The sequence below is a fragment of the Pinus tabuliformis genome, chromosome 2_1 (assembly GCF_031772625.1).
Source record: "Pinus tabuliformis cultivar Carrire ecotype Pingquan chromosome 2_1, CPIR1, whole genome shotgun sequence".
Taxonomy (NCBI): domain Eukaryota; kingdom Viridiplantae; phylum Streptophyta; class Pinopsida; order Pinales; family Pinaceae; genus Pinus; species Pinus tabuliformis.
The window spans coordinates 136969086-136981366 of NC_142299.1; the positions used below are offsets into that span (position 1 = coordinate 136969086).

General features: G+C 41.0%; 1 protein-coding gene across 5 annotated transcripts in view; it reads left to right on the forward strand.

Moving 5' to 3' along the window:
• ACD1-LIKE (ACD1-like protein) overlaps window positions 1–12281 on the forward strand; it is a 403062-nt gene that overhangs the window by 119328 nt on the left and 271453 nt on the right. For all 5 annotated transcript variants that reach the window (XM_089402316.1, XM_089402318.1, XM_089402317.1 and 2 more), the window contains exons 2-5: window positions 3650–3837; window positions 4126–4225; window positions 4443–4580; window positions 4709–4927. In XM_089402316.1, the coding sequence (XP_089258442.1) occupies window positions 3650–3837; window positions 4126–4225; window positions 4443–4580; window positions 4709–4927 (645 nt within the window). The remainder of the gene's footprint in view (window positions 1–3649; window positions 3838–4125; window positions 4226–4442; window positions 4581–4708; window positions 4928–12281) is intronic.

The following is a 12281-nucleotide window of genomic DNA, read 5'->3' on the forward strand; positions in this document are numbered from 1 at the left end:
ATTTATACACTTCTAATGAGTTCGATTTAGCTATTTGGGCCTACATTAGCGCCTAAAATAAAATAATATGCAAAACAACTAATTTTTGGTGACAAACCCACCAAAATAGCTCATAAACAAAAGATTAAACCTCTCAGGAGGTCGAATGATCAATAATACATGTCATTGGGCCTTTTAAGAACCCTGATGAAGTCCATAAGTGCCACAATTAGGAATAGGACTCCCAAAAGTAGTGGACAAGGGGTTGGCCTCTTGTTCTCCAAATGATAAACTTGTGGTGCTCCCAATGGGTGTGAGGGCACACAAGTAACCTCATGGGTCTCCAAGTAGGTCGAAGATGCCTGTAGACTATTTGTAAGTGCTCGGGTGACGGTGTAAGTGATGTCATATCAACATACAAATCCTAGGTCATTTGCTTAGTGCATGGTACAACTGTGGGGTCAGCTGGGCATGGTGAACCAGGTGCATCTTCCTTGTCCAATAGGTGAATCTCAAGCAATCTTTGAACATCTCTGGGGATCCATAGAGTGTTGTCTACTGTTGTGGAGGCCCATGGCTCTCAACACACACCCTACATGTGCCAATGTAGCCCTCCGAAGGGTTAGGACCAACGTTGCATGAAGCGAGGACGCGGAACCGTCATTTCCCAAAAATCTAGGAAGCGAAGTGTCTTAGAAACATTTACTATATATATATATTTTATATTTTTTTGCATTTATATTAAAAAAAAATCCAAAATACCAAATTAGTTGTATAAGACAAGAAAACATGCATATTTTTACATAAATCAAGATAGATATGGCATCCATTGTAAATCAATGATTAATTATTCCAGCATCCACCATCTACAATCTAGATTCCTCTTCTCTTGCCTAGCCTTTGCCTCTACGTCAATTCTATAGGGAATTTAGTCAACATTGCTTAATTTTGATCAAACAGCTAATCCAAGCCTTATACTATGGGAGAGAAAGCTTAACATGCTTGATCAATGATTTTAACTTGAGGGAAGGGTACATAATTGTTAAAGCCATGACAAAGGAGTTCAACAATGAATAACACCAACACTGGGGTACATAGAGGGCTTGGTGCTCTTGATTAAAGGCCAATCACATGCCCTCATACATGATATAATCCAATGAAATGCCACTATCCCATTGATCCTAAAAACTATTAAGTCTGTTGAATTTTCAATGGGATATGAAATTCTATTTTCTTCATATGAAGTCGGATGAGGTTGGAACCATTCTCAAACAAACTGAGTCATTTCATGGTAATGTTAGAAATTTAAATAAAAGGATGGAAATGAAAGATAAAGGAGAATGTTCTTTCATTTCCATCCTTTTAGTTTAAGAATTTAACATTACCATTAGGGAGCATCAAGGGGCACCTTGGGAGTATTTGGAAAGTGTAGTTCCTCACATAACAGTTCAAAATTTCCAAAAAAGCCCTGCGGAACCGTCCACCTTCTCTCGGACCCGCTCGCAATCCTCGGTGGATACACGCCTGAACTTCCACAGATCCACACCCAATCCTTTCTGAATCCACGGTTCCGAATCGGGTCCCCATGGATCCAATTTTCTAGGAATCGCCAAAAAAAGGCGGAACCGCAAATCCGATTTTCCGATCCGTGCTTCCGTTAAAGGATCGATGGCGGATCCGTACGAGACGCGGATCTGCCTTTGGATCCTTGGGGGGGGACGGTTCCTGCAACACTAGTTAGAACCCTGTACAGGGAGACCAAACCCAAAATAAATATCATCTGCAATCCTGCATAAGATCCAATGCGTCCCTTAGCCTTCTAGTACAACAAGTCATCACAGAAATCGAGTTAAAAATCTTACAAACCATGGAAAACAGGTGAGCACTTCATAATGGCACGCCCTTCCATAGTGGGCTTTGGCATGTGCTAATGTCTCCAAGCTCCAAATGGGGTTAACCAAGTATCCTATTAGGTGGTTTCTACTTTCAAAGGGGATAGTATGTCCAAGGTACATCCTTCAAAGTGTGGTGGCATGTGATAAAGTGATGAATGGAGTAGGGAATGAAAGGGGCAGCCGTGGGCCACATGCTGGGGTACTAGGGTAGCTAATAAAAGGTAATCCCACACTTGGGTATATAATGTATAGGAGGGAGCAATTGTGGTGCATGAGGTGCTTCGACCTTGATTTTTCCACCCTTCTTTATATGCTTTTTGTTTTTTATGATTTTTTTCTTTGTTTAACTGCTCGAGGCTCAAGGGATAAGAGCATGATGTGTAAGGTATAGCAATGGATATCTCTTTTAAGGTAGGGAAGTTCATTTCCCACTAGGGGTTGGGACAATCATGGGTTCTTGAATGATAAAGGAGGTTCATCTAGGGCCTATAGGAATTAGAGTGATGGCCATGAGAATGGGGTAGAGCTCATGCATTGGCTTTTGCCCACGTGCTAAATGTGTTTGTCCCGACTATCTTTTGTATTTTGTGGTACATTTTCCTGTTGAATGTGGCCAATTATGATTTTACTTTTCTTTTCAGCTGCATCAACCTCCGGGGCATCATTCCAAGCCCAACCCAAGGTGTGGGCAAGGGGAGGGGGAAGGCTAACCCTATGTGGACCTAGTGGAGGGATGTGGACTTAGGTGGGAGAAATGATGAATGGGGTTATAATGAGTGGAAGGGGAGTAATATATGTGGATGAGGGAGCGCGACCACGTATCGAAAATTAGGGTTTCCCATGTAGTACCATCCCTAAAGCCCAAAGGTTAGTAAAAGAGATTCCACGGGACCAGGGTCCAAGGTTAACATCCAAAAGAGGTCTAGAGACAAGAACACGGACCTAGCCCACTCTTTCCTCTGAATCCCCCCATTAATCCATGCCCAGAAGTATCCATGATAAACAAATTACAATACTCTATTACCAAATGACAAGGGATACCTTTAGGTTCGGGAGGCCCATCTTCAAACATACGATCATCAGAGATAGGTGAGGGACCACATGGCTGGCTCAGGTGGTGGAGAAATGGCACAATGAGTTGGTCGCTGCAAGAAGCTGTTGGCTGCCAGCTGAGGACCATCTTGGAGCAATTTTTTCTCCTAGGGATATCACCCACAAAATGGTGGGTAACAAGCAGCCATTATGGGTTGTTCCCTGCAAACAATCACTATCTTTCTAATTTAATCCACTAAAATTTTTCTGATCATGACCATGTTTGTCATACATCACTGTTGTAATAGTTACACCGACAACAGATACTCCTGAGTTTTTATAATCTGACATCTTTGATTTAACACGACAAATTAATAAAATGACTGCATGAGAGTAAATGCTTCAGCAAAATTTATCTATGGAATGATTGCATGAGAGTAAATACTTCAGCAGAGTTTAATCCGGATTCTACTTTCCTTCTGAAGTAGACTAAAAATCAATATTTTTGACAATAACTAACCATACCATATGCAATTCCAACCCACTAATTTTCTAGATTTTTTTATATTTTTAGCATTACTGATGCCAATTTTCCTGGTCTTCTAAAGTTGATAATCAACTAGTTTTTTCCCATGTCTGCTTCTGTTTAAAATCTCATCTTGTACAAGTACAAAATTCTCAAGTTTATAACCTCATAGAATCCTTCTATTTAAAAAATGAAACATTGGTTCCTTTATATGCAGGTTCATACTTCAAAGAGGGCATGTGCGAGTACCTATCCCAGTTTACAACAGCAAGGCATCATATGGTTTTGGCCAAACAACGATCCCCAGTTCAAAGATATTGCCCTGGAGAAAAAGCCTCCTTTAATTCCAGTGCTAAGTGATCCCTCATTTCCATGTACTTTATCAATGAGAGATCTTCCTTATGGGTAATTCAATCTGCTGTCCAATAACAATTATTTATCAAGTGTAGTTCCAGTTCGGAAAAACAAATGGATTATAATAGTTAATATTTGCTGCATCTCGAAGGTTAATTTAAATAGAATATTTATAGAAAGTTTCTAAAAAATAATGATGTTAACAAGAGTGTCGTAGTGAGTTTTCTCTCAAATTGGAATGCTTCTGCATGATGTTTACGGCCCCCTACATTTTATATCTAGGTTTTGCATCTGTTATTAGGTGCATAGCAAATGAAAATCTTGATGAGAATTTCACAGGTATGAAATACTTACTGAAAACCTTATGGACCCTTCACATGTTCCATATGCACATTATGGGCTCGGGGCTCAGGTTCGCATGAAGAATAGCTCTTTGAAGGTAACTTCCTATAACCTTGTTTAGAACAGTTTAGCATTCTATATCAAATAAAAGAATTGTGTTACAAATAGAGATGATGAACAACATAGGACCTAAATCTTTTACCTATTATTTGTCAATAATACTGTGAAAGTGATATTGCGTTAGGCTTCCAATGGAATAGACATGCCAGTTTAACTAACTATAATATATGTTTTCTTTTTACACGAGCTATCAGAACGCTGGCAAGCCATTAGATCTACGTTTAGAATGGCTGGATGAATCAGGCTTTCAAGGCAAACAAGTGACAGGCTTTTCAAAATTTATACCTCCTTGTGTCTATTTCTCTCACCAGACCTTTGAAACATCAAAAAAGGTAGGAGGTTTTCATGGTTTTTAGAAAGCGTAGGTAAATAAGTTAACGTGGCTGATATGGCCCTTAATTTTATGTTCATTTTGTTCTCCTTTTATGTTCCATTTCTAAATGTGCTGTAACTTGTCCAGGGAAAACCTCAGGCATCCATATCAGGTACTGAACGAGATAAAATGAAAGCTATTTGCTTAATCTTTATGTGTGTACCAGTATCTCCAGGCAGAAGCAGGCTCATATGGGCTTTCCCAAGGAACTTTGCTTTATGGGCATACCAACTGGTTCCACGATGGCTAACGCATATTCAACAAAATCTGTTCCTCGATTCGGATTTATACTTTCTTCATCTTGAGGTACCTTGGCAGTTGACTCTAAATAGAAAAGCACCTTGTGCATTCACATTACCACCAATCTTTTTCAAAAAAAAAATTCTATTTCAAAAATTATCATATGACTTGATGGATATTGTGCTAAAATTTAAATCCTTTGAAAAACCTTAGTTTTCCAAATTATTCCGAGCAAAGAAAATTTATAATGCAAAGACAGAGGATATTGTTAGGATTTACTAAATTGTCCTTTTTAAAGAGGTGGAAGACTTTCAGTGGGTAGTTGCTGTAATCTGTGACAATGATCAAAATCCACATATATCAAACAGGATCACAATGTATGCTGAAATATTACCTGCTAGGATCTTCTAAACTAGCATCTTAGAGCTATTAACGTTGTTGCTCAAATGACACATTTCTTAACACCTTCAGTAGAGCAACTAAAGCTGATATAAAAAGTGGGATCCAAGAGATTGAGATCATTGATCAACATAGGGGTCCTTAACGAGGAGCTTATGGTGTATTTACTCTTGCCACACGAGGAAAAAACAGACAATGAGCTGTGCTCATTATCAAAAACATACGCCTGACTTTCCAAAGGACATATAAAGCTGAATCTGTAAACACTGCCACATATTGAAGTAGTATTAACGATAGAACAACCATCTCCAAACACTGCAGCATGCAAATGCTAACCGTCCTGAAAGGGAGTTTAATACTAATCTCAACATAACTACAATGGCGTGTGGTGAATGGACACACCCAGAAAATATGCTTCGTAGTCTCTGTGTGATGACAAACCAGACATAGCCCATCTGAAAGCCCACCCTTGGCCAATTGAGCTTCGGAGGAGATCCCCTGATAAATCAACAACTTAGGTTCAGAGGGGATCCCCTAATAAATCACCAATCAAGCAAAAGCCCTAAACTTACAAGAAAGTTGAATAATCTACATGTTCTGAAGCTGACTCACCTATCTATCCTTTGAATCCATCGACACTCATCTCACATTGAGAACCTGGGATGAGGAATGTTGTTGAGCACCATATACAAATGCTAAGAATGTAGGTGACAAAAGCATTATCCCAATCTCTCCAAAAAGGAATCCTCATCTCAATGTTCATCTTGATTCTTAAACAACTTCGACACCAAAATAAGTGTTGAAAAATGTAACTTGTGTCGGTCTTCATAGTGTAATAAAATGTAATTTCTATCTTTGATATATTTATTATATTCATCATTATTGTTTTTGGTCAAAAGCATGTTCTTCGTGATTATTGAGTAAAAAAAATGAGTGTTGAAAGAGTCAAAATAGAAATTATTTTGAGTCAAAGAAGTTGTACTTGAGTCAAGTCCCATTTGGACTTTTGTAAAGAAAAGAAAAATAATTTTTTCTTGAGTCAAAGTCCACCAAAACTGTCAAGTCGGCCCTCCTTGGGAACAAGTCAGCATAGGCTTCAAGAGCCACCTATTTGACCTCCTAGACAGATATATATAGAGGACAACTCGACCACTTTGGATGACACTCACTCATGATTTGTTGATTTTGGGTAGCATTGGATGTGCTCTAGCTTCGAAATTTTGTGGAGGGGCTAGAACACATGAGATCTCTAAAACTCGGAAATCGTTTGGAGAAATTCCACCCGAATGAGGAGTTATTAAAATAATTAATATTTTTAATGGGTTCTTAAGTCTAAACTTAGGAAAATAAAAATATTAATGTGTATTAATAAGAATATGGGTGAGAAGGTTCTAAGTGACGAGGATCAAGTCTATTTTAATCTTAGCTGTCGATTGGAGACTTAATCTCGTCCGTTGATTCATCAGCATGAAAAGTATAAGAGAAGGCTTGAGGGTTAGTTGGAGATACACCAAGAGATCAAAGAGTTCGATTTTTCTGGGGTGTGGTTTGCTAAGAAAGTCGATCTAAGTGATCTGAGTTGCAGTGAGAGGGGTAGTTCGGCAGAGGGACTTTAGTCCAAGGTCAAGGATACATAGTAGAGAGGCAGAGCAACAACGGGAGAGACAATGCAGCTCCAGAGAGAGTGACGCAGAAGCTAGAGGGGTTGATGTGGTCCCTTAGAGGCAACGCTGGGGTTTTTCTGTGGGGCAGAGAGAGCAGCAGTTCAACATATCGACTTCTGAGCAAGGGAGGCTCACTAGGAGGGTTACACAACTCCTAGAGGAGGTGATGTAATTCCAGTGCAGAGCTAGGAGCAGCCATCGCTGCCCATCAATGGGAACAACAATTGTCATCTGTGGGGTTTGATCATCCAATTGTTGGATTACCAAAATATCTGTCTCCGAGTAGAGTTACTTCTTCCAGGGTTATTCTCTGTTGGATGAGATGGATTTGGCACCCTAGTTGTATTAAGAAATCTGCTTAATAATACAAACCCTCTATATGTTGCATCGATTTTGCTGCATTGGGTTTTTCCGAGGACGATTGTCCAAAAATAATGGTGTCCCTTGTGTGATTGTCTCAATTTATTTCAGTTCATGATCTATATGTATATGTAGGCATCAATAGTGTTTTCATTGTTGTTTAAGTAATTAAATAACTTGTTGAATGTAAAGAACAAGTAGGAAATGATAAACCAGTTGTTGTAGTAGGATTTCTGATGTGTAGATTCATAAATTCTCACATGGAATTAGAGCATTGCAGATCATAGGAGACTGAAGACACCAGTTGAGAAATCCAGAGAATTTGCTGCAGAGAAGTAGCTATCTCAAGTGACAACGTTGTTTCAGAGGCAGAGGAGCAACTACAGGAGTGACACAGAGCCAGAGGAGTGATGCAGAGGCTTAGACATTGCCTGCGTCAACATTTCGAGCCTACAAAGGGTGACACGGAGCGAGAGAGGAGCCTACGCAGTCACTGTGTCAGCTCTTTGGGCTAGCGCAAAGCCTGAGAGGTTCAAAATAGTCAATTACTGGGGCTAGAGGAGCAGAGTAGATTCGATTTGAGGAGCTAGTGGGACGTTTCTGTTGGTGTAGAACAGTGTTTGTGGAGACAAAGCCGAGGTAGAGGGAGTCACTGCCTTGACAGATTTCTAGCCAAAGAAATCTAGATCTGGGTTGCAACAACAAAGGAGGATTGGAGAGGAAGTGATTTGACAGTTGGCAGGAGGATTTCCGTGAAGGAAATCAGGACTTAGAGGGAGTCTAGAGGAGCTTGTTCCTTAGAGGATTTCTTGTGCCAAAGAAATCCAGATCCGAGTCTTGCTAGATTGACAGCAAGAGAGGGAGAAAAGAACCAGTCCTACTTTTTGAGCAGAGATGCCAATGAATGAGTTGAGGGATTAGGACAGATTAGATGGAGCATCCAATTTTGTCATTTGGAAGGCTAGGATCCTGGCAATCCTAGACAAACATCGCATCAACGACTATGCCTTGAAGGTAGTTGCTGAGCCAGTTGACATTGATTCGTTGAAGAAGTACGAGGACGCCTAGGCCAAGGCCAAGTGCATGATTCTAGACGGGGTCAAAGATCATGTAGTACCACACATTGCTGAGAAGAAAACAACAAGGGAGATGTGGGAGGCGTTCACCACCTTGTATTAGGGATCTTCTGTCCAACGGAAGATGCTATTAGAAAATCAGCTGAGACAGTACCAGATGCAAAAAGGAGAGGGGATCGATCCCTTCCTTCTCAGGTTGCACAAGATTTGCGACCAGTTGACTTCTGTGGGGTCTACACCAGATCCTAAGTTCATGGTCGGGACTGCCCTAAATGCATTCATCGAGGACTAGGAGACTTTTGTCCAAAGTATCTTGGGCAGAGCAACTCTCCTTAGTTGGGAGGATATGTGGGCAACTCTTCGACAAGAAGAGCTCAGGAGGATGACCAAGATAGGGAGTAGTGACATGGGAGCCTGGGTAAAGAAGGAGGAGGAGGAGGATGCAGTTCTCGCATCAATAGGACAACAAGGTCAGCAAAAGAGAAAGAAGGACATCACCAAGGTCAGATGCTTCAACTGTGGGGAACTGGGACATTATGCCACTCAGTGCCCTCGGAAGAAGGGCAAGGGGGCAACTTCTTAATTGAAGGCTGGTCCAACGAAAACGAATAAGGAAGGCGAGGATGACGATTGTGCCATGAGTGCTCATGCACCTCTGGAGAAGAGGTGGGGCAACATCGAGTTGTAGTCGAGAGGACTACATGAGGGGCAAGATCCTTGAGGTGCCCAAACTCTTGGATCACATATGGCTACAGGAGCCCTTAACGACAGTAGAAAATGACGAGTGTCGGTTGGAGCAAGGTGTGATGGAGCGACAATGGCAGAGCTAGAGTGCCAAAGTCTGAGGCAGCACAGTGGATGTTGTAGTAGTGCGAGAGGCACAAAGCAATTTGCAGCAACACAATGGTAGCAGAGGGTCAACACATATTAGCAGCAGAGATAGCTCCAAGATCACAAGGCATCTATACTGACTAGGATGTTAGTTTTTGGGCGAGGTTTCAGTTACTTACTTCTCAGTAACTGAGTTGTAGTGCAACAGTTAGCAGTGGCAGTGCTATAGGCAGCATGATGCAACATTTTGAGGGGGAGCTGTAGTTCAGATGTAGCAGTGGCAGTGGTAGAGTCATGGGCAACAGTACAGGAAGCAACAGTGCTGTTGATCCAGGTGGATATTTGTGGCCACCTGCCAAGTCCACTTGGACCCCCACCATTGTTTCTTTCAACTTTTCAGTTTCCTTAATTGTAGCACAGTTTACTATTTTTAGCAGTTTTTCGGGTCTTGAACTTCTAGAGCCGTTTTGAGTCCCTAAACGACATTTTTTGGGAAAACTGCGAGCCACATGGATCCATGGACTGATGTTGCTCTTCCCAAAGTTGTAGTTCTCGGATAGATCTTTCTAATGAGATATTGTGCATGTCAAACGGAGATCATATGCCAAAGTTACGGCCCTGGGAAGTTGATGTACCAATTTACCCAAACGGGGCCCACAGTATGGTGTTTCATCTTCTAGGGTTATGTTTTTGGATGTTTAGGGTTTTTCATTGTTTCTCAACAATAAATAGGCCTTCGAGCCTCATTATAACACAGTTCAGAGGCATGTAGCTACCACATTTCTTCTTAGAGATGAGCTACCATTGCCCTAGCTAGTTTATTTCCATTTCTGTTTGTAAACATATTTCAATATTTTACATTAATGAAATGAAGTATTATTTCCGATGCATCTCTGTGTTTATGGTTATCTCTATAATTTGTTGCGTTCCTATTTAAATCTGGATCAGTGGTATCAGAGCGGTTTGCTTCTTCTCAGTTTTTCTTTGCATGTCCCCAACGAGGTCGGGATATAAGGAGTTAGGGCTTGAACTGGTCGAACCGTTGCAAGACCAGCCTCGCAAATCCCGACGGCCTCCCATGGCGGATGAAAAGAAAGACGAGGGGGCAGGAGATCCTATCAAAATCTTGCTCGAAGAAGCCCTCGAGTGACAAAGGAACGCGTTGATGGACAACTTTTCCTAGATCCTTCAGTGGCTACCCAGGGGTGACGCATTGGCTTCCAATAGCTACTATGGAAACGCCACACCGTTTAAAGTACAAGTTAAAATCTGAAATCCCCATATTCGAAGGTCGGATAGATGCAGATGCCGTCGATAAATGGTTAAATATGCTAGAGGGTTATATTTCTGTTCATGATTTTTCCAGTCGGGAAAAGATTATTTTCGCTCTTCTAAAAGCAGCCCCCCACGTCAAGGATTGGTGGGAAACTGTTGGTGTACATGCACTTAGACTCGCTGTGTTGGTGTACATGCACCTAGATTAGCTCCAGTTCACTTATTGCTTGCATGTGGCACATGTACACATTAACATAAGATAAAGCACACTTAGCTTTAGTTAGCTTTAGTTATTGCATGTACAACTAAGCTTAACTTAGTTGCTTTTATGTATTTATTCCAGAAACTAATATTGAAGAATCATTCTATTCTTTTCTCAATTCTTGCTCGCTTCCTTCCTTCTCTTGCAAGTTTGTTTATTGTTTTGCAGATCTAGATCTGTGTATCTCAAAAATCTTACATGGTACACAGGGATTTGTAATCAGTGCACAAGCAATTTTATTTGCAGGTTCAGAAGATTGAAGCAACAACAAAGAATGGAGTCTAAATTGGAATTTCCATAATCGGCAATTCTCACTCCATATAATTATTTCGAATGGAATCCAAAGATTCAACTTCATCTCAGAAGTAGAGGCTTATTTCGAATAACCATGGAAACAGAAGTTGAACCAACATCGGCAATGGAGAAAACAAGATATTTCAATCGCATGGACGAGGCCTTCAGCATCCCATGTTTATCTATTTCTCCGGAATTGCTATTTCATGTTGAATCATGTTCAACTCCAAATGAAGTATGGAAAATTTTGGAAGGATTGTTTGGAACACAGGATGAAATGCAAGGTCACATTCTCGAAAATGAGTTAAACTCATTAGATCCGAGAAACTTTGAGAACATTCAAGATTTTTTCACAAGGTATAAAGCCTTGTTGGTTCAGCTGAAAGGATGCGGGATCGACAAATCCAAGCAAGAAAATCAGTTGATTATTTCCATTTTATTAAAACTTGGTCTAGAGTATGCAGTATTCCTCTCTACATTCCACGCAGTCAGATCTGCAACTGGTGCAGATTGGAAGATGCCCTCACTGGATTCTTTTATTCAGTCTTTGATGCATGAGCAAGATAAGCTCATCAAAATGGGCACACTTAAAAACTCCAAAGCGCATGCACTTACTGTGCATGCAAAAGGAAAGGCAAATTCCAAAGACCATCAGAAAGGAAAAGGGAAGAAGGATCCTGATCCCAAACCCCCTGATGGATCATCTGGCTCAAAGGAAAGGAAAGGAACGAAAGGGCAATCAATGTGCAATTATTGCCACCGTGGTTTTCATCCTGAATCTGCATGCATGAAGAAGACTATAGATCTTATGGCGCAGACACTCCAGCAACACAATCTTGGAGACCACATTCCTGAGAATGCTAAGAAGTCTGGAGAAAAAGCACCAGATCCAAGAGGTAACGGGCATGCTTTGATTGCTCTTCATTCTGCACCACAAGAAGGGATCATCGATCTTCAGTACTGTCCTAGTTCCGAGCAGATTGCTGACATCTTCACCAAGACTTTCACTGAGCAGAAGTTTCGATTCCTGCGAGATCGTCTCGGGGTGAAGGACACGACTGCTTAGCAGTTGTCTTTTCTCTACTTTTGCATTATATTTTGAGGGGGGGTTTTCTTCCCACTGGGTTTTCCCTCTTTCCTCCTTTTTATGCATTGTATATGGGTACCTAAAATGGCCGTGTTGCCGAGACTCATTCATTTTGCATCACACTCACCTAAGTTATGCTTAAGGGGGGGTGTTGGTGTACATGCACTTAGAC